Source organism: Manis javanica, chromosome 2, assembly GCF_040802235.1.
Source record: "Manis javanica isolate MJ-LG chromosome 2, MJ_LKY, whole genome shotgun sequence".
NCBI lineage: Eukaryota > Metazoa > Chordata > Mammalia > Pholidota > Manidae > Manis > Manis javanica.
In genome coordinates, this window is record NC_133157.1 from 192557629 (window position 1) to 192580654 (window position 23026).

At 37.9% G+C, this 23026-nt stretch overlaps 1 protein-coding gene across 2 annotated transcripts in view; it reads left to right on the top strand.

Moving 5' to 3' along the window:
* Positions 1-22435, top strand: part of TRHR (thyrotropin releasing hormone receptor) — a 49667-nt gene extending 27232 nt beyond the window's left edge. For both annotated transcript variants that reach the window (XM_037010918.2, XM_037010917.2), the window contains one exon: positions 15189-22435. In XM_037010918.2, the coding sequence (XP_036866813.2) occupies positions 15189-15596 (408 nt within the window). In that variant the 3' untranslated portion in view covers positions 15597-22435. The remainder of the gene's footprint in view (positions 1-15188) is intronic.
* The last annotated feature ends 591 nt before the right edge of the window (positions 22436-23026 follow it).

Genomic DNA, 23026 nt, shown 5'->3' on the forward strand with positions numbered 1-23026 from the left:
AGAATAAGAAACAGTTGCCTTTTTAGGGACAGATAGGACAAGAGGCTTCTCTCTTTTTGGTGGCATCCAGAGTAGGTAACAAGCACAGACTGGGGCACATTGCCTGAATCAAATCCCCGCTCGTCCATTGTAAGTGGTGTATGAGTTCCCTCATTTGTAAAATGGAGGTAATGATAGTAGCTTCCTCATAATGCTCCTGTCGAGATTAAATGAGCTAGTATGTAAATGAAACTCTAAGAACAGAGTCTGATGCACACTAAGTAATGAACATTATCTGTTATTAGTTTAAAAAATAGATTTCACTTCTCTTCCATTCACTCTGTTGCAAGCACTACAAAAGTGCTTGGCCAACATCATCTCATTTACCCCCACAAGACTCCTTCGAGATAGGTACAAATTTTTTCACCATTTTTACTGAAGAGAAAACTGAGACTCAGTAGTGAGAGGCCCCAAATCTATCAGTTGGTAAGTGCTGGAGTCAGGATACAATGCAAAGTGGCTACTGTGGAAGACGTGTCTTTGAATTTGGAGGATTAGGAGAGCCTGACATAAAAACCAAAGGACTGGCTTCCCCTGGGCCAGCAGGGCCACTACCGTCAATCACGGAGGTGCCTCCTTCCAGGTGGCGCCTGTACTGGTTTCTACACTGGTTTCTATTCTTGATTTAATCACCCGTAAGAGCGTATCTTCTGGGAAAGTTGCTCCTGGGATTATTTATATACTGTTATTAGCATGATATTTTTAGGTAATATTTTTTAGAGTGGGAATGCTAATGATGATTCTGTCATAAGGGAAATCAAATGAAAAAAAAAAAACTGGTCCACAAGTAGAGAGCCAGCATTATTTGGTCCATATTTATCATAGGCTCTGCTGATAATTAGATAAAGAACTTGAAAAAAATTAGCTGCAAATCACAGTTGTGGTTTGAAATAGGTTACGTACCACTTGCCTGTTTTGTTAGAAGTGCTCAACTATTCCACTGGTTGTCAAACTAGGGTCATGGGCCAAATCCAGCTCTATTGCTTGTTTTTGAAGTAAAGCTTAATGAAACAGTCAGGCCCATTCATCTATGTGTCCTTTTTCTTGCTTTTGCACTACAAAGCCAGAGCTGAATAGCTGTGACCAAGACTACATGGCCCATTAAGTCCAAGTAGTTATTATCTGGCCCTTTACAATAAAAGTTTGCTGGCCCCTGAACTATTACTATTTAAAAATTTATTTGTCAATACATTATATATTTAGTATAGGTACTGATGTATGACAAGTGCTCAGGAAATAAATGATAAACACACACTAAATAAATACATATGGTTCCACAAAATGACCCAAAACAGGAAAGTTCAAGCTCATCACAGGCAGCTGAAATTAGCAGCCAGTGTTTCCCCTGCCTTCATCTTGACTCTGTGTCCCTAAAGAAAATACTTTGCCAGTTATATGCCTTGATGTCAATGGGCTCTAAAAATGCAAATTTAAGATGCACAGTGAGATCTAGATATTGTTTTTTACAGCTTCATGAGTGACAGAGAAGTGACAGATGATTAAATATGAAGAATGCCTGTCACAGTGAGATTTGTATCTTTTGAAGACAAACCCCACCTTACTTTGGTATGTATGAACATAGTATCAATTAACATCCAGTAACAGGGAATGAACTCAGCATCAATCAAATCAAGTTAACATCTCCTTAGCCCTTTATATTTCCTACGTTCTTCACAATATATCCAACAATTTTTTATTTCTAAGAGTAACAGACTATTCCCCAGAAAGTTTCCTTCACCATAATTCTATCATGCCCCTTTTTGAATTTTTACTCTAAAATTGACTTTAATCTTTAACAATTTTTTATTACAAATCCTCTTCAAGAATAGTGATAAAATGTGTAATGCACATTATTTCTGCCATCAAGATCTTGCATATCAGAAAAGAAATCAGCCCCAGAATAATAATGGCATTTGTGACTAGGGCTGTAAGTATCAAGTGACTACACGGAACTCCATGGAGGAAGCAAAACAGAATAGTACTAATTAATTGTTCCTTCATCTGTTCATTCGTTCATTCATTGCCTGAATATTTATTGCACCTACTCAGGGCCAGACCTTCACATTAGTCCTTGCATTAGGCTAGGGCAGGGATCCTCAAGGAGTCATCATGCTAGGGAGACAATAAATAGGTAAACAAATGAAACAACAAGAGCCTTTCAGAATGTGACTCTCAGCACCTAAGAAAGAAACAGGGAGATAAGAGAGAAAGCAACTTAGGGAAGGGTTCATACCCACCATTCTCTCCAGATACATCAACTTCTTCAGATCTCTTTCCCTTCACCTATAACATGAAGAGAATACACTTCATACCTGCTGTAATGATTCATTCAGTAAGGTCCCTGATGTTATATTTAAGATATATTAAGTTCAAGAAGGTACTTTGTATTGTTGCTGTTGTTGTTATTGCCAGACTTCTCTGCCTCTTGGTTGCATCCTCCATGTTTCCCCAGAGATGGGAAAAATAAACTCATTTACTGAGGAGCATACTCTATGCTGGGGCTTTTTATAAATTGCCTGTTTTTCTTCATACTTACTCCTGTTTCACAGATGAATATACTGAATTTAGAAGCATGAGATGTCTTGCCCAATGCCAGACAGGTAGAAAGAGGCAGAGTGAGAATTAGAATCTAGCTGACTGGCTGCATAGCCTGTTCCCTTAACCACTAGACTAATACCATTTGGCCAATATCATTGCAAAGAGACTCTTATGAGATAATAGTGTGTGGTGAAAGCTACGGCCTCATGGCACAAAGGCCAGCATGCCATGGTTGGCATCACACACCTTGTGGACTCCTGTGGGTTTCCAGTCAAACAGGTAAAAACAGATAAATACATAGTAGCTCCATTCAATCTGTTAGGTTAACACAGGGCAATGAAGACAAGGATAAGAAATACAACAGCCTCTTATACTAGAAAGGTATAGTGTATGTTACAATGTATTTTCACATCTTCCTTGCAATTAATGCTCAAATGTGTATTTTCATATTCATATAACTGCAGGCACGAAGGCTTGAAAAGCTTTCAGTGGTATGGAGAGTTAAAGCTGAGATTTCAGTCCAAGTCTTCTGCTTGTGAGTCCCATGTTCAGCACATGGGAGAGCTACAATTAGTGGAGAATGCTGAATTTACTATTTGCTGAAGGAAAGAAACAGCCCTCTCTTCTTTTGGCTGTCTCTGTCAGTTCTTTGGCAACAGCTAGAAAATCAGATCGGTAACTCCAGATAGGCATGAGAATAGTGCAGTGGATCTCTCTGGGAGAGATTCAAGGAGGTGACTGTCTCCCGCATACTCTTAGCCCCATGATAAGGGACTTTGTCCAGGCCCTTTAAAAGCAAGACAACTGAATGCCCACTAAAACTTCGGCAGCCCTAAGAGCTTATGTAGAGATCACCTCCCTTCCCTTCCATCATTCACATTTTACATTCTGAAATATTCTCATTGACTTCCCATCCTCTGCCCTGTGAGCTGCTGAGGGATTGCTTGTCTGTATCACAGGCTACAGTGTCACCCTTTCCGGGCTGTACAGCCACAGCAGCACCGGGGAGAGAGAATACTGGAAAATACCTCCCTCAGGAGGGATCGATATCTTCATAGGAGTGTTACAACGATCAAGTAGATTCCCTGCTCAGAGCCAGCCAAGATGCCTCATTCAGAATTTCTATGGTTTGGTTCCAATGTGAAAAGTGACCAGGAGAAGTAAACATAGCCTAGAGAACAAAGTAAGAAAACCAAAGCACGACGTTTTAGGGCAGGCTTCTCGCATGCCCAGACATCTGCCACTGATGTACCTGGAAGAGGGAACACCTAGAAAAGGCTATGTACACACCCAGCCCATGGCAGATCAACTGCAGTACTGTTTCAGGAGGGCTCATGAAAGAATTCAGAATGACATTTTGTTTCCTAAATTGAGATGTTATTATAATTTGAATCCCAGTTCTGCCAGCTGCATTTTTCCCTTCCCAGCATGTTTCCAAGTATCTGCCTCCTGTGAACAAGAAAACATCCAAGCAACAGGAGGGAAGCCAGCCTTTTGTCACACGCAGTTACCAGGCTCTGTAATCAATCCCGAAGCCTCCACACTGCAACAGTCGCCATGGTGCAGAAAGTTTTACACCTAGTCCTCAAATCGAGCTGCAAATGTTACCTAGCAGACAGCTGTTTTCCACCCTTGGCCCAAGAACCCTGAGACCAGAAACATTCAGAACTTAATATCACAGTGTGAATTTGTTGGGTGCTGAGGCATAAATCTTTGGGTAGAAATAAGAATTAGTTTTCTTTCTCCCTTCTCCACTTTCACATTACAGCCTTAGCCAATTCCAACCTTTAAACCCAACTTCTGATTTTTGGTTTTGCAAACTTCAATGAAGAAATATTTCTTCTCCAAATTCAAGGTATTATAGTAAAGAGAATAGGGAGTATTTGAAGTCAAAAATACATGTCCTTAAAGTGTGGCTTTCATTCATTAGCAGATGACTTTTCTCTACATCAGTCTTATCCTCCATAAAATGCAGATAAAGTCAGGCTGTATGAAGGAAATACCACTTTGCCTGGCACACAGTAGGTATTTCATATACCTTAATACTCTCTCCTTTTCTTCTGCTGGTTCCTGTTGCTAAATTGGAATACCTTCCATTTTCATTCCATTTTCCTCATTCTACTCTGAAATCTGTTAAGAAATACTGCATAGTTCTCATCTAACACAGACTCAGAGATTCTCAGAAAATAAGGCTTACGACCACTCAAAGTGTCTCTTACCCCGAGAGGGTTGGTATCGGTTAGCCCTAAACACTGAACTGGAACACTAATAGGTTGGCTCAATGTTCTACCACTTTCTTCCACTCTTCAGGTTCATCTCTAGCATCTCTCTTGAAAGAAAGTCTCTCAGAGTTCATCTCACATCACCTTTGGGAGCAGAGCTCAGGCTAGGGTCTGCAGGAAGCACTATTACTGGTGATGCTTTATAATTTTACTGGAGAAGTGGAGTGTCACAGAGGAAGGGTCACATCACGTTCCACACAGAAATAGGTCATCCTGTAACTCCAACTCTTCCATGCTCCCCTATCTTGTATCAACAGTAGTGCCATTATGTGACTAATGACACACGTAGCTCCCCTGAAGCTGTCCTCATCCAGTTTTCTGTCTGCACAGATGTCTCACTTAGGAAATAACTCTGCTTGACAAGTCTACCTTCCTTATTGATCTTACATATCTTACCTACCTCACCTACCTCCCCCAGAATTACAGAGAACTTTTCTTTTAAGCTTCATTACACTACAAATTTACACTTTAAAACTCTTGTATCACCATTTTTTCCTTTAATCCCCACTTCTCCTTCCTCAAATATCTCTAAATACAACCATAATTTCATAACTGTGAATCTCTACTAATATTTTCATTAGCACTTTTAATCAGAGTAGAGCCCAAGAAACATTCCACAATTCTTGCCAGAATGGCTATTCTGAATGTAACATTCAGATACAGTACCTGACAGGTGGAGTCAAGAACCGATTCATTAGCATCCCTTAGTGGCTTCTAGTTTATCTACAAGGCAGGATATGGTAGTCCATCATCTCTCTACCATGAATCATGGCTCAGACTCTATTTTTAATATAGTTTAACTGACTTTGAGTTGATCCCAAGCACTTCTGTGACCCCATCCTTTCATTTTTTAAACCCCAACAATGATCTCACTCCACAGTATGAAGCACCCCACATTGCTTATAACAGTCTTTTAAAAACTGCCATGGACAGAAAGAAAGTCAAAACAAGGCAGAACAATCTGAAAGAGGAAAATTCCAGACCTCCCAATCAATGTAGAAGCTTGGCTAAATTCAGATTCATATAATTCCTTAGTCAAGTTTATTCTTCAATTGGCTCAATTAATATAGCAAAATGCAAAGGATCATTGATCACCTTGCTGAAGGCCATCTGAGAGCAAAATATTCCCAGGAACAGAACACTTTGTTAATATGCAACAATGCAGGAGAACATGGACAGGGTCCAAACAGAACGTATTGTTACCCTTCAAAGAATGGCATTAAAATATTAAAATGAACTGTTTTGTATTAAATAACCAAGAAAATGTTTCCAGAAGGAAATGTATAGTTCTGAAACTGGAAATATTCCAGTTCTAGTACAAGAACTAGAACACTTTGCTAATTTAAAGAGCCTTAAACCCATACATACATCCACAATTCAGCTATGTATTGAGCACTTCTTATGTGGCAAGCATATGTACTAAGGACTTCTCCCAACCTTTTGTGCACTGGGAGATCTAATAAAAGCTTGTTATTGACTTACTTTGTTCATGAAGCCAAAAACAGAGCTTTGGCATTATAGAATGTGGGATCCAAAATTAATAGACAGCCTATACACAAATCAAAGTTACCTGCTATGACTCTCTTGAAGATAATAAATTATAAAAGTGGTAAATATTCTTCAAATACAAGTTTGCTGATCTAGTTGACATCTCTTACTATGTGGCTTTCTCTTCTCAGTTCTAGGAAAGCTTTTTCAGTATTTAAGATTGCCCTGAAATTTAGATATTCTGTCATTAAATGACAGCCAAATATTTGAATGGTCCTGGTGTCTTTTATCAGATAAGTTTTAGTCTTATCATTAAGTCTAAACCTTCTATAGGTTTAGTCTTTAAATTAAGTACTTCTTTAAATGATTAAATTATTTACTATCCACTCTCAATGATATCCTTATTTCTTTCTGTAACTACATTTTTTCCAATGATATTTCAGCTATAATCAACTTAAAAGAAAATAATAATAGGTTATGAAGCCAGTGTCCTGGGTAAAGAGATACATCACATTCTTAGCTACAGGAAATTATAATGAATTCTAGTAATTTCTTCAGCACTTCAGAAACCTGCACCATCTCTGCGAATGCAGCAATTAAGATGATTACTGACAACTACTGTGATTCAGAACTGAATCTATTCCTATAGTTTATCAGCACTTTGAGGGATATGTATGCTCCAGGTACTATTTCTCTTTGCCTGGCCTATAACCCCTAAAAACAAAACCCAACTGTGTGAAAATGACAACAAACATGTCTGAATATTGTGTTACCATTAGTAACATATAAGTTAGATTTTCTTAGGGTATTTGAACGGGAGAGACTTCTAAGAGGAATCCAGTTTGGACATTTACTGATGTTGGAAAATGAGTTTCAGGTCATTAATAAATCATGTAACCTGCCCCACCTCCTAAAACATGGACTGTGAGACCAAGATGCTAGATGTCAATTCCAGTTCTGTCTTATGTACCCGCTGCACTACAACATTCACTAGCTAGGATTGTGCCACAGCCTTTACCTTCCAAGGAAGAATGTCTAAATAACATGACCCATGACTGTGCACAGAATTTTTTCTGAATCATACAAGGACAGAATTTTTTTCAGACTCGGTACAAGTACTCCAGTGGAATCTCCTGAGAACTGACATACCAGTCAAACCTTTATGACTTCCTAGGCAGAATAATGAACTAATCTCTGATCATTAATCAAAACGTCCCCAGATCCCATGTAACCAGATCTTCATAAGTGGCATGCTATTAATTGGACTGAGACCCAAACATAGAAGTTTCTATTTTATTTTTTATTCCATTTTATTACTTTTATATTTTTAATTTCATTGTTTGTTTGCTTCCCTAGGAAATAGATTGGTGTGAAGGATTTCTATCTGCCTTGTTAGGACAACTTTCTTCTTCCTAATCAGTACTTTCTAAATGTAGCACTCCAGTTTGGGCCAAAAATACCTATATGGGATTCCAGGGCTACCAGTGATTCCTGCCAACAATATTATCCTTTTCAAATATTTCATAAACATTATTTACAGCAATCAGAAATCTTCAACTCACTATATATATTGGTTTTTGTAATTACCTAGCAAGTAGCTTTACTACTTACATATGAGCTACGTGACCTTATTTCTCGGCTTCTCTGAGCTCAGTTTCCATTGCTCATCAACAACGTGGAATAATAACACCTGTCCTACAGATCTCATAAGGATAGAAACACGAAGTGGTTTGATGAAGTGAAAATGCTTTGTTAATTCCAAGGAATTAAACTACTCTCAGGGCTCAGCCGTTCAGAATTTAGGATTTGATGAGAAAGGCGGCATTTTCTTCCACCTTATCTTGATCCCTTAGATCAAGTGTAGCAAGAACAAAGGCACAGATATTGGAAAAGTAATTTTGTGTATGCACTTGAGAAAAGGCCAACCCCACCCACCACTTGTGCACTGGACATTATTCCCTATTCAAAATGTAATTTCTCCAGTTGTCTTCTTTCTCTCTCTCCTGGACCACAGACATTCCCCTCCCTAAGGGATTGTTCCCTAAGCAAGTAAAGATGTTATAGCTTCCATCTTGGGAAAATATAAGTTGATACTTCATCCCCGTCTGGCAACCCTTCTTTTTTACTGTTACCTTTTTCAGCAAAACTCTCAAAAAGATATGTTCGCAATCACCATCCACTTCTCCCATCTTCTATTAAACCCTCTCCAAACAGGCTTGGCTGAAAAATGAAAGTTTTTATTAATATAAATAAATAACAGTTTTCCCCCAAAGTATCCATTTCCTCTTACTCATATTTGTCTGTCTGGTAGTTGTTCCTCAGTTTTCAAGAGCAGCCCAATAATGCATCCCAGCTGGTTTAGGTTTGTCTTTACTCTGTATCTTTCTTGAGTCCTAATATAGCTGTAAAATCTGTACTTTTTACTGGGCATTATAGCAATAATTATCTCTCAGAATTATTTCAAAGATTAAATGTTTGATATTCTTGAATAGTTTATAACTTGAAAAGCAGTATACAATTCAGCAATTCCACTCCTACATATATACCCAAGAAAAATAAAAACATGTTTCCACATAAAAACTTGTACACAAATGTTCATGACAGTATTATTCATTACAGGCAAAAAGTAGAAAGCATCCACATGAATGGATAAATAAAGTGTGGTATACACCTAAAGTGGAATATTTTCCAGCAATAAAAAGAAATCAAGTATGATACATGCCACAACATGGGGATGAATCTTTGGAACATTATGCTAAGTGAAAGAAGCCAGTCATATGCAAAAGACCATATGATACCATTCACATGAGATGTTCAGAATAGGCAAATCTACAGAGACAAAGTATAGCAGTGGCTTCCTAGGGCAGCCTGGGCTGGGGAAAGTAGGAGAAAGGTGGGAGTGACTGCTAATGGGCATGAGGTTTGCTTTCCAGATGGTGAAAATGTTCTCATGTTAGATTGTGGTAAAGCTTGCACAGCTCTGTGAATACACTAAAAAACCCTTGAATCGTATACTTAAAGTAGGTGAATTTAACTTTGTGTAAAGTATATTTCAATAAAGCAATGTACAAGGTTAGCGTCATTAAGTCATAAGTCAATTTGATAGCCTGCACTCTTGACATGTTGTGTTGAGAATGGAGGCTCACCTCTGGCCTTCCTCCCCAAAATCCAAAATATTATTCTAACTATAGAAAAACAGCCAAACTCAAACTGATGGATATTCTCTAAATACCTAACCAGCACTCCTCAAAACTATCAAGGCCATCAAAAATCAGTAAACTTAGAGAAACTGTCATAGCCCACAGGAAGCTAAGGAACCTGTGAGGTGGGATCCTGGAACAGTAAAAGCACACTGGGGAGAATACTAATACAACTGAATAAAGTATGAAGTTAACTAACTCCATATAAAAATTATCAGTATGGGTTCATTAATTGTGACAAACACACCATACAGTGTAAGGTGTTGATAATAGGAGGATGTTGGTATAGGGGATATGAAAGCTCTCTTAGCTTTGCAGCTTTCCTATAATACTGGTATTATTATTTTAATTCAATATATAACATTAGTTAATAGTTTTAGACTTGTAGTAAAAGTCAAAGTACTAGTAATAATAGTTAATAATACAAGGCTCCTCAGCAGGCTAGAATAGAGAACCCAGCCTCTGGTTTCTCACATGTAATGTGTTTACACAGAGTTGAGCCAGTGCCCACTTGAGGAACCATAATCTCAACTTTAACAATCAGATAGAAATCTATCCAAATAACATTAAAAAGAAAAAACGTAAGAAAAAAATCCCTGAATAGGGTCTTTATCTAGAGGTTTTATAACAATTACAAAAGGATGTGTTGAGAAGGACTGAATCCAAACTCTGTTATGAGAACTATATGCCACTTATTTAAATACAGTGAAGAGTAAAACATACATAGTAGGATTTGACTTTAAAAATTTAAGCCGATCCTCACAAAGAGTAACCCTTCACTATGATGGCCAAGGACAGAGTCCCGTCCAGCTGAGACCCTCCTGTTCCCACCCAGCTCTTCTCCTTGATCATTGCTGCAGACCATCTCTCTTTCTAAGCACTAAGCTTTCATCAACTGATTTTTACAACCTCCTTTCCTTGCCCTCAAAATACTATGCAAAAATGATTGCCTACTTCCTTGTTCACTAAGTGGCTCCATGGAGATGACATTTTCAAAACTCAGTTCTCTGTTTCTCCTTTGGAAGCTGCATCTCTTCTTCCGTCACAGAGTGTGACATCACCTCACTGTGGAAAAAGTATGGTTCTTACAATGGTTTCCATAGGCTTCCTAGAGAAAAAGCTCTGCTGGTTCACCCGGTCTCCAATTGGAGCTTGCATACTAACTTGTTTCTGGTCCCCATGATATGCCCCACTATCTCATGCCTCCTGACCGCAGCACACACAGTCTCTGCAGGAGCACCTCCTCCACTCTTACCTTCAGACTTTGGCTTAGGTGCCACTGAGACCAGAAAGCCCTCACTCAGCTCCCCTCAACCCCAAGTCCAGATCAAGCGTTCTCAAAGAACCCAAGCCTTCCTCTGCCTCAGCATGAGTCACACTGTGTTATAACAGCCCATGAGATCACAGAGTACACGAAGCCATGGGCAATGTCTCCGAATCACTGTTTAGTCCTCAAGAGACAGGACATTGACTGGTACACAGTAGGGATGCAAGGAATCTCCTAGTAGATGTGGTAAATTCCTTCCCAATCAAAAATACATTTTGGGGTCTTTTTCCCCTTGGAGAGAGCATCATGCTGTTTCTCAAGGGCCTTTATGTCCTGGGGCAGAGGCTTCTGTAAAGAAACTATCTTTAATTGCCTACCCCATTTAGTGCCCTAACAAAACTGTTAAAATTTAAAACAGTGGCCCAAAGATATTTTCAGATTTGCATTTTTTCCACTTTATTTGAGATAAGGAGTAACAACAGAAATAAAACTTCAACAACCACAGTGAAATTAATTGGTAATGAAAGACAATCCCCAGGACACTTCCTTTCCAGATGTTTGCTCCTATATTGAGTGAAAGCTGTTAAAAATCAAGCTATGGCCGCACTAAAAACTTGTGAGCATTTTAGAAAGTGATTAAACATAATCAAAGTATTTGGAATTAACTAAAAAAAAATTATGAGTGGGATTAAATACATTCTGTCTCATCCCACTGGAGACATATTTTCCTCTGGGTCAATCTTAGAGACATCATTATATTTGTTTCATTTCACACCTTAAATCTTTTAAAACATATTTCAAACAAAAAGCTGAAAAATATATTAAGGTCTCAATTTATTGATTAAAAGGGATACATTTCTTTAAATCTCCAAATAAAATGTTTGCCAAAATCCTCTATCAATATGCAGGACTATTGAAACTCAGAAAAGGATTGTGGGTACATATTTTGAAATGATTCTTTCTATGCCTGAGTTTATTCAACATAACTGATGGCTATTTTATGTCACATACTGTACTAAATCCCTGAGGACCAAAATAATCTTACCCATTGGTAGGAAGAAGCCTACTATCTTTGGAGAGGTTGACAAATACAGTGCATTGCAATAAAAAGTTTTGGTAGTGATGTCAAATTATCCGGGGGGCTGCAGTGTAGGGGGAGCTGTGGAGGCTCACAGCAGAGGAACCAGCCTGGAAACAGGTTGCTTTTCTTGGAAGCAATGAAAGTTGCTCCCTCACTGATACTAAGCGAAAAAAGTAGGTAGATGTTAAATGTGGATTCAATGTTTCACCTGACCACTATAGAGAAGAATATAAAGATAGATAAAATCCAACCTTAAGTTCGGAAATTCATCAGCAATAAGTATGTTTGATTCATACTTAGAAGAAGGTAAATCTTTTGGCAACCATAATAGTAAGAACACAGTGGAAATCTTCATCAGTGCAAAAGACTTTCATAGAGAGAACAAAATACAAAGGAAGGAGCATGGGCTTTAGTAAGTAGACTTAGCTTGAATCACAGCTCTGTCATTTATTACCCACGTGTCCTTAGACAAATCATACCTACTCTCTAAAGCCTAATTTCTTACATGCAAAATAGAGCTAATACTAGCTTACTCATGGAGTTATTGCAAGTATTAAAAAATATAGTGTTTACATATCTTTATGATGAGTCATTATAAAGGACTCAAATGTGATGGTAGCAATCTAATTATGAATCAAATCAGGGATTCAAAAGTAGGATGCTTAGTCCTTGGCAAGGAACAGGAGGGTGTTTGCAAATATGAAGCAGGGACCTGATGTCAGCGAACCTAGAGTATGAGGCAGGGCAGAGAGGCAGGTTTGAGACTGCTGCTGCTGATGCTAAAGATTCTAATTGCTATAGTTTTTTCCAAAGCTCAGAATATTTATCACTGAATTAAGCCTTTGATTTCTTAGGACTAAGTAAAATATTTACTCATAATCTTAAAAGCCTGCTTAGGAATCCAACTTCAGTTAGCCTCTTAACTGAGTAGATCCTCCTAATTTCTGAAAGAAGTCAGACTCTCTGGAATGTTTACCTGATATTACATGACCCAGTGTGAGAATCACACCTTCTGCCCAATAACTTCCCTACCCCCAGTGAACAGAATATGAAGTGTAACTATCCTCTGTGGGCTGAGGCAGAAGTAAACTTCAGGGAACAGTGAGTGAGGTAAACAGGAGGGCATGAGGCACATTCCTGGAGGGCAAGGAGAGCTTCAATGAAGTTACAAAATGGCCCTGGAAGCAGAGGTGGCACAGAAACTTGAGAGTAGGTGGATAGCTCATAAGTCCCATTGCAAGGAAGTGGTATGAGTTGTTCAAAAAAGAGATGGTGGTTCAAAAAGAGATAAAGGAGCCAAGGAGGAAGAAAATTACCATAGATCCAGGAAGAATAACACCAAGTGGGTAGCACTACCTCCACAATGTAGGACCTATAAGGAGTTCTAGCTGGGGTGGAAGAGATAATGTTAAAGTTAAGACAGAGTCCCAGCGTCCTAAGGTTAGGACTGCTAGGAGAAAAGGAACTTATTCAAACAGGAGACTAAAGTCAATCTTATTACCAGGATTAGATGCAAGACTGGGAGCTGAATTTATAGTAAAAACTAATGACAGAGTAGATGTTTAGATGTGGAATCTTTATTTCTTCACTAAAGTATTTTTGAAAACCTTCTCAAAACAGGATTGCCCCTCGATGCCAGAACAAGATAGCAGCTGCTGGCACCGGTTCAGTGAAACAGCTGGAAGGTTAAGAGGAGTGAGGGAGGAAGAATCTGTTCCTTCTGTTTGGAACAGTTTTCAAAGTCAGAACATCTAGAAAGTTTGGGCTGAAGAAGCTGAAATTTCTCAGACTATGTGAGAGACTAAAATAACTGAAAGCTTATTTTAAAAAGTGTAAATAAAGTATTTCTTTTGAAGAAAAGCAATCAGTTACTATATCCCCTACCAAAGATAATCAGTGCTAAAATTTTAATTTACCCTCCGTAAAGTTGAAATAATATGGTCTTTTAGATTGTCATTAAGCAAAGGTTAATATTCCCACAGTGCCTAAAAGTTTCAGAGCCCTTACTATATTTATTATTTTATTTTATTTTCTCAATATCTTTATGAAGTAAATGAAACAATGTCAGGCATATTTTCACATGTGGAAATGGAAGCACAGATAAATGACTTAAGTAAGAATTTCAACTATTTAGAGGGTCAAAACCTGATGATCCAGCTCTGCCTCCAGACCGATCCCCAGCCTGTCACGGAACGTGAAGGTGCATGAGAAGAATCTGCCCAATTATGCTCTTTGATAATCTTGTCCCTGAGCAATCTTGGGTGTTAAACTCATTGTGCCACTGTCCTATCTCCTGTGCACTGCTTGCATTTAAGAGTAGGGTCGGCCGTATGTCAAATTCCAGTTCATTGCTCCCTCTCCCCCAAGGGAAAGCTGTGCAGTGGGAAGGGCAGCACTTTGGACTTGGATTGCAGTCCTGGCTCCGTGACAACTTCTGCCGAAGTACTTACTTAGCATCTTCATCTCAGTTTTCTAATTTGAGGAAATGGAGGGTGCAATACCTATAATGGAGGGTTATAGGCTTTTTAAACATCATAATATATCTAAAGCACCTAGTATAATATCTGGCACATAGTAGATTCAATAACCATTGACTTTTTTGCTTAACATACTTTATCCTTTTCAAACTACTATGTTACCTATTTGATTTAGGGGATCAATATTGGCTCCGTTTTACAGACGAGCTATAAGAATGGTTAAGATCATCTCTCAGGGCAATGTATAAGGTAGGTAAAGTGGGATTAAACCCTAGGTTCCCTAATGCCTGCCGCAGACACTTCAGGTGCTGTGTGTCCTGTCCTCCTGGCTGGAATCTGACTCCAGCCATTGCTGTGGTGGATGGTTCCTGCTTGCCGAGGACATCTCATTTCAAGTATCCAGCATCCCCTGACTGTCTCTGCCTTGAGGTTCCCTCCAGAGCCCCAGGAGTTTCCAGGCAGGAGAACCCTAGATGTGCAGGGCATTTAAAACCCCTAAGGGAATCCCTCAACAAAGGGGAGATGGCAGCCAGTGGACAAATGCCCACTGGACAGATAATCCTGAAGGGTGTTACTTGACTGAGAGTTGTCTCAGTAACATACCCTATTTTGGCTTTTTCTCCTCCATCACACTCTCCCTATACCATTAATCCTGCTTCCTGGGATCATCTCCCAATGGAACCCCCTGTGCTTAAGTCCTTGTCTCAGAACATCTTGGGAACTGAAGATTGGGCTGAGGGAGAAGGGGGCATGTCGTATGGTCATTGTTTTGTTTTCCTTTGTGTTTGCACTGCATTTCTCTTTATTTCTCCATAGGTCACCAAGATGCTGGCAGTGGTTGTGATTCTGTTTGCCCTTTTATGGATGCCCTACAGGACTCTTGTGGTTGTCAACTCATTTCTCTCCAGCCCTTTCCAAGAAAATTGGTTCTTGCTCTTTTGCAGAATTTGCATTTATCTCAACAGTGCCATCAACCCAGTGATTTATAATCTCATGTCCCAGAAATTCCGTGCAGCCTTCAGAAAGCTGTGTAACTGCAAGCAGAGGCCCCTGGAGAAACCTGTCAGTGACAGTGTGGCCCTAAATTACAGTGTCATCAAGGAGACAGATCATTTCAGCACAGAGCTTGATGACATCACTGTCACTGACTCTTATTTGTCTGCCACGAAAGTATCTTTTGATGACACCTGCTTGGCTGCTGAAATAACCTTTAGCCAAAGCTGATTCTTGAATTCGAAGAAAATGTACCACAAAGTAAATAAATCTGTGGAATTATCAGCCCAAAAGAGGAAACGGCCAATACTCGTATGTGAAGACAGAGAATATAAGGCTTCTGCGATGCTCTAACAAATCCTGGCCCACGGTACTTAACCTGTGAGAATGACTATATTATCCTTCTAGGACCATGAAAAATGCACCACAAAAAATGGAGTAGATCTGTGAAATAGTCAAATGGGGTATCCCAAAACCAGTATAACAAAAAAATGGAGCAATCTGTGAAGGAGCCAAATGATAGAAACTGCAAATGTAACAACTTCCATTTAGGTTGAAAAATTCACTGAATTTTCTGGGGCTGTGAAGTTTAGATAAAACTTGGACATCAATTTACACTATTCACAGTTACCTTACCATATGTAATTCCTCAACTACCCTCACCCAAATTATTTTTTCATTTGGTAATTTGGCAACATGCAAATTCTTAAATATTTGCATTTAACATTTTATTTTAACAAAGTACAGTGCCACTTCATGGATATCTGAGACTGCTAGAGAAAACAGGAAGAAAAACATTTTAATTATCGAGTAAAATGAGATTTCAGACAAATATGTTCACTATATGAAAAACAAATACATCATAGGCTTATAAAATTCTGAGATGATTTTTATATCTCACAAATATGTGGTCGTCATTCAGGTTGAATGTAAAATATGCCTCATAAAAGCTAAAATTTCCAATTGTAAAGACATGTAGATTTGATATAGGTAAATCCAGCTCTCATGAACTCTTCAAGCCTCCTAAATGCTGAGTGAGACAGGAGAAACACTAGATTGCATAATTGTGGTGATACAAACTAACATGTAAGTAATACTGAAAAGTTTAGCCAAGACGAGACCAAGTACTTAAAATAAGGACTTACTTTTCCTCTGAAACTTTAAAGGAAGAAAATCCTTTTTGCACATTCTCATATATAAACTACTGAGCCATGTCAAGTGAATCCTTCTAGCTGCATCTAGCTTAAAAGTCTGAAACCTTCTCAAAAGCTTAGTTGCTATTCTAAATCAGCCAGTCTGACTAGACACACCCAGATGCAGGCTCCCTACTGGGCACTGTAGGCAATGGATTTTAACTTGTCTGCAACTGCCCTTCCTTTCTTCCTGCTTGTCATTTGTAGGTTTTTTTTCTTTACAAGTGCTAGTGAAATTTTCTTTACAGATTCTAAGTCAAAACAGTGCAGAATTCCGTGGGCTTTATTTTCAATAGAGCTAAAACTGATATCATCTTGCTATCAATTATCTCTTTTTAGTTATGACTTAGACCTGCTATTCTGTTGCAGAGATTAAAAAGGTGTGAAGGTGAATGGCCCAGGACACAGTGTCAGGTCCTAATTTAATCCTTTCAAATGACTCACCTACTGAGATTTGTCCGATCAGTATCTTCAAGTGTATAAATCACCCTTGGTGATGGTGCAGTAATAGTTGATTTTTAATGAGTGGGTCAAAAAGTACTGAATTCGTTTAGGTGCCCCATAGACTGGTATTTTCCCTCTCTAGCCTGTATCTAGTGAATTTGTTTGAAACCTAATTGCCAATAATAATTACCCCTCCCACCTTCTTTACGAAGAATACATCATTCTATTTTGGAAACTTCAGTTTTAAAATGCTGTTTCGTGGAGACTTTGTCATCCAGAAAGAACATCAGACCAGAATATGCTTTTGTGAAAAATAGGCCTCATCTACTCCTAGAAGGCATTCTTATCCTGTCATTGTGTTAGTAAATAAAAGCAAGCAAATATTTATAGGAAATACCCTGAAATTCTATCTGACACTAAGACATCTATTTAACTACCTTTTCATCCTGGATTAATCCTGGAATCCTATAGTCAGAAGCACCCAAGCAACCTAGCTCCAACCCCCAACAGCACACGGGCAGGTGCTTACAGACAGCCACACCTGTGCACACGTTACCTATGAAGGGAGATTGGACTGTATTTGCCAGCACATGGGCAGGTGCTTACAGTCACAGACACACATGTGAACACATTGCTTACAAAGGGGGATTGGACTGTATTTGGTTTTTTCACTGGGGAAAGGAACTGATATCACCAAGTATCTGCTGAGTCTCAGCCTGGGAGGTGCTTGATCCACATTTTCTTTGTCACAGTCTCATTACTGTTCTTACTTCTCAAATGACAAGACCGGGGATCAAGGATCAATGCATTCTTCCTAAATCTATGTAGATATTGGGGAGAGAAAATATGTCTTTCCTTTTTCCTTTTTTCTTAGCCAGCATGCTGATGGCACCTTATGATATGATGCTCTAAAAATACAAAAATATATAATATAATATAATATACCATTCCTACTATTAGATCTTGAAAAACATTCAACTAGTTTGGACACAATATACTCTCCCTATCTGTGGAAATGTAATATATGGGCTTAGGTTTTCCATTTTAATTTTTGAAGTTATTTTCTAATAATCTGTTCATTTTAGACCAAATGGGAAATTCAAAAGGATATAGTTCATAGTGTTTCAACTCTAAAGCAAATGCCAGTAAGAAATTAAATGTTCCCACATAATATCCAATAGGTATTTCGGTTTACACAGAAGAGACATAACTTTCTAAAGTATTCTTCATCACAGTGTTCTAAATCATAAAGTATTTCTATAAACAATCAAAACTTAATATACCATCAAATGAAAAATAAAGAACTAGATTAAAAATTGCTGATGGGGTGAAGTAATATTAAGGGCCTCCCTTAATAAAATCCCTGGAGTTATTTTATTACTTCCCATTTCACTAATTGCTGAATGCCTCTGATTAGATCTTGCACCTGAGGTATTAGGTCACAGATCACAAATAAAACAAGCAAACATAAATTCCCTCTTTGGATTCTTCCATAAGCATTGTGAGCATATTTCTAGAGCCTCACTCCAACATAAATATTCTAAATACAGAAGACAAAGTGGAAAAGGCCAAACTATATTCATTCTTAAACAGGCTAAATGCACAGAACAAATATACCTAGATGATATTTCAAAACAAATGGCTAAACAACGAGTAAAGTTTGAGCTAAACAACTAGTGAAGTCAAAAGAAAACTATAGCCATAAAATTTAGATTAGTGTAACTAAATCTTGAATGGATACTTGAATTGTTTCATTTTCAGAAGAATATGTTGTACTAATAAGGACACTATTTCTTAGTGTAGCTGGGGTCTACACAATTTTGGTCTCAAAAAATAAAGGAGCTACATCATTCTAAACTATGTTAAATCTGTAAACTTGATAGAAGAGAGAAAATATTCACTTCTTGGAGGAACAAATTTTTAAAACTTTACTAAAAACTTTAAATGTTTAAAACTTTAATTCATAGATGCTATGAATTCTATAAATATTCAACATTATTTTTGCTTCTCAACTGCAACTCACAAAGAGGTTTGAATATTTGTGCATGGAGCTTGGAAACTAGATATGAAGGAGACAGCACCCAGAAATAACTCATCAGTCCCAGGTTCCAAGAAAAATTTTCAAATATTTGGAGTCACTCATTCCCTCTGCAAGAAACAGAGGATGAAAATCTCTAGCAATTTATTTTCTGTTCATCTTTAGTTGTCTACAATAAACAACCATCAAAACCAAGGTTTGACTGAGTAAATATAAATCTTTAGGGTCATGCACATGAAGGAGTCTTGCAGAGCTCTGCAGTCATAAATATATTTTTCTCTCTTTCTCCTCCCCTATCAAACTCTCATCCCTCCACAGATACGGCTGTCCTCAAATCAGTCAGTTTTATCTGACTTCATTCAAGACTAAACCTGGACACAAACTATCTTAAGTAAAAGTGTAAATATTCTTTCAAGTATATTAATATGTAAGAAGATATTTTGTTGTTATGAACACTTGCATGTTTTCATAAAATCGGGTTTAAATTATGGAAAACCTGATGCTCCTAAGGTTTCTATTTCACTCATGTCCCCATTTTCATGGTGGGAGGCAAGTGCAGAGTTGAGTTGCTCAGTATGGCATTTTCCTCGCAGAACAAAGTAAAGGCTTGGCATTTCAGAGCTTCAGTGAGAAACCAATAAACACTGCATATGTGAAAAACTACTGCAGAAATTTTCTTAAAATACAAAAATTTCTTCATGTTCTTAAGAAGCTCACAGTCCAATGAGGAAAAAAACAAACAAACAATATGATATCACTTCAAGATATAACTGGTTGGCAATATTCAGAATACAAATTGGAGATGTCAGAAATGTTTAAAGAAGCAATTGTTAAGATCATTTATGCATTGGGATTCTATTTTATGGACTATAATTAGAAATATTGATTAATTTGTAACTTCATCGATGACACAGGAAAAAAGGTCAGACAAGACCCTGTAAGACTTTTGTTTATACGTTTGGTCTATAAATATAATCTCAAATTCTTCAGCAGAAAGCCTCATTTACAAGAGTTGCTCACTGGGGAATAGTTTTGCTTCCGAGGTGGTTAGGCCAAATGGACTATGACATAAACTAAATTTATATGGTTCTAACTTTAACATTCGAATAATCTCTTTTGAAAAGAGTGGCCGTGAGTGTTCGTGTACAATGTTCTCAGGCTTGTTTACATTCTACACCAGACATATTCATGGTAAATCCAATATCAGGTGATTGATTTGTTTGAGAAGTTAGGTCTCAATAAAGGGGTTGCAGGAAATAGTAGAGCAGGGTCACCATATTGTCAGAACTGTCGAATCTGGACCCAGCAGGAAAAAAAAAGACAGTTTTATGGCTAATAAAGAGCAAGTCCACGTAACAATCGCCTGTTTATCTTCACGGAGGAACATCTGGGTCAGGTCTGTACTACAGACTCTCAACTGTGTACGGGAAATGAAAGCACTTTGAAAATAGTAAAGTACATATGGATGGGGCAAACAATGGAGTTAGCTAACAACACCCACAAGTGATTTCTGCGTTCCTCACAGAATAATGGACTTAATTTTTGTGCAAGTGGCTATTTTCTGACTTGAAAAGAGAGATCATAAACTTTCACAAGAATGTTAGGTACTGATATTGATAAAGATGGAGACGTTCCAGAAAAGGAAAACTACATCCTGTCAGTAGAATAAGACTTCACCTAACAGGAGCTGTGAATTCAAAAGTCAGTAAGAACATCCTCGGTATTCCTCAGAATGGCACTAAATGCACCAGTCAAGAGGTCAAATGTTTACTTCATAGCCAGGAATAATAAACCACCCCCACTTTGGTATATGTAAGAATTACCTGGGAGCTTACCTTAAAATGCACTGTATTTAGCCCTGATCCCAAGAGCTTCTCACTTATTCAGCGATTTTGATGCCTGTAGTCCTCTGACCACATCCTGAAAATCACTGAGTGCTTGTAGAGCCTTCCCATATACAGCCTTCAAGGCTCGTGTTTATCACATAATTCTTAAAAAACAACTACCTGGAAAACTCCAAGAAAAGTCTATTTCACTTTTGTTTTCCACAGACTACCTAAATTTAGATGATATCCCTAAGTATCTGTTAAGTAAATGAATAAATCATGACTCTCAACTGAAATAGAATGAATACATTTGAAAATCTTGTGATGATGACCAATTTGCTTGTTGATCTATCCTCACAATAAGACAAAGAGTTCTATCTGCCTTTTTATTTTTAAAAAACAGTTTTCCAACTCAGTGGATGGCAACACATTAAATGTACTGGATCATGGTCAGAACAATTCCTGCCGTGTGCATTAATGCTTAATAATTTCAACAGCATTTTTACATCCTAACTTAATATGAGAAATAAAGAAAACAAACACATTTTCTCTGCCCTCAAGGAGATTATAATTTAGTGACAAAATACTAACACAGAAGCATGTAGAAAATACAAAATACATAACTGGAAGCCAAATTCTGTGATTTCAGACTACAAATACCTGAGCTCTTCAGAGGAAAAGGCACATTGGTGGAGCCTGGCGCAATTATGGAAGACTTTGGACAAATGGTAGCACTCCTTCCAAGGATACCTCTGATATAGATAGTTAAAGAAAAGACAATCTGCGTGGGGGAAATAAGCTGAGGGAGGGCAGGGAAACTTAGAACAGGACTCTGGACATTGAGGAAATGTGTCCAAAACAAGTCCATTTCATGAGGGATTGATTAGGGAAGGCAATTAGTCCTTTAATATTTGTCACCACCAATAAAGGAAGGGTAAATGACTCACTGACCTACCTGTCATATCTGGTGAGGAAACAATTACCCATCCAGTAGAATATAATGACAGCATATAGGTCAGCTATGTTTGTTTTCTAAACTCTGTGAATTTCATTTATTGTGTCTAGAAAATATAGTATACTATTTGTCTCATATGTGTTATATTTCTGTAAGTAGTCTTATAGCTTAAGTTTCCAAGTGAAAAATATGTATTTGTGCTTCTATATTAATTTGTCACAATATATTTAAAAATATTTATACCTGTGTATATTATTCAGGGGTCCTTAACTCTGGATTTATCAACTTAATGCAACTTATCAGAGCTAGCTCAGGGACCTAGGCCCTTCATAAACTTAAACTTCTAGATTAAATATAAAACAGAAAAACATGTAGTGATTACCTTCAGATTAATTGAGACATCCATCGTGGACTTGCATGTTGCTTGTGATATGTTTTTGACTGTGTTAGCTTCCTTCTATCAGTTTTAGGAAGTAGTATATTGACCCATTTTATCACTTGGAATAGCTGTGTCCTGTTGGACAAAGACTTTTTTTTAAGAGAGTACAGTATTATATGTTCTGCTGTGGAAAACTGTCTATTCCAGTATGTGCATTGTGAGCAATAAAGTATCAAACTGGAAGAGCTGGCTTTTTAGCTTCCTTTTTCTTCTAAATTATTTCATTTTTGTTGAAATTTGACCCTAAGCCACTTGCCTAGATTTCATTTTAATCCAGTGGAACTCAACATGAGCCATTGTGTTCTTGTGAGATGATTATCAGTAACACACGTTCTCCATTTTAATGATAAATTTAATGTGTAGTGGAGCAAATATGACTAACTCATCAAACTCATGATGTTACTGATATCAGTGAGTTCTTTTAATGTTGACATTAGATAAGACAAACACCATGAAGGCAAAATAAGTAGTTGGAGTTTGGACCCAACTGTTTGAAGTGATTCTCTCACTGTCCCCAACTGTCCCTTTTTGAACAATAGCAAAGTAAATTCAAATACTTGTGTGTTATTGTAAAGCAGATTGCTCCATTACCTTTGTAATCCAAGGAATGTCCAATTTACCTGGAATAGGCAGGGCAAAAGTTCAGCTCTGTCCCTGGGGTGGCTGCTCTAGTGAACAGACTCCATTTGATGAAGTTCATTTTGGTATGTAAAAGGACATGCTGGCCTACGTAAATCTCAATATTTGCTTGAATGATCCATCCATT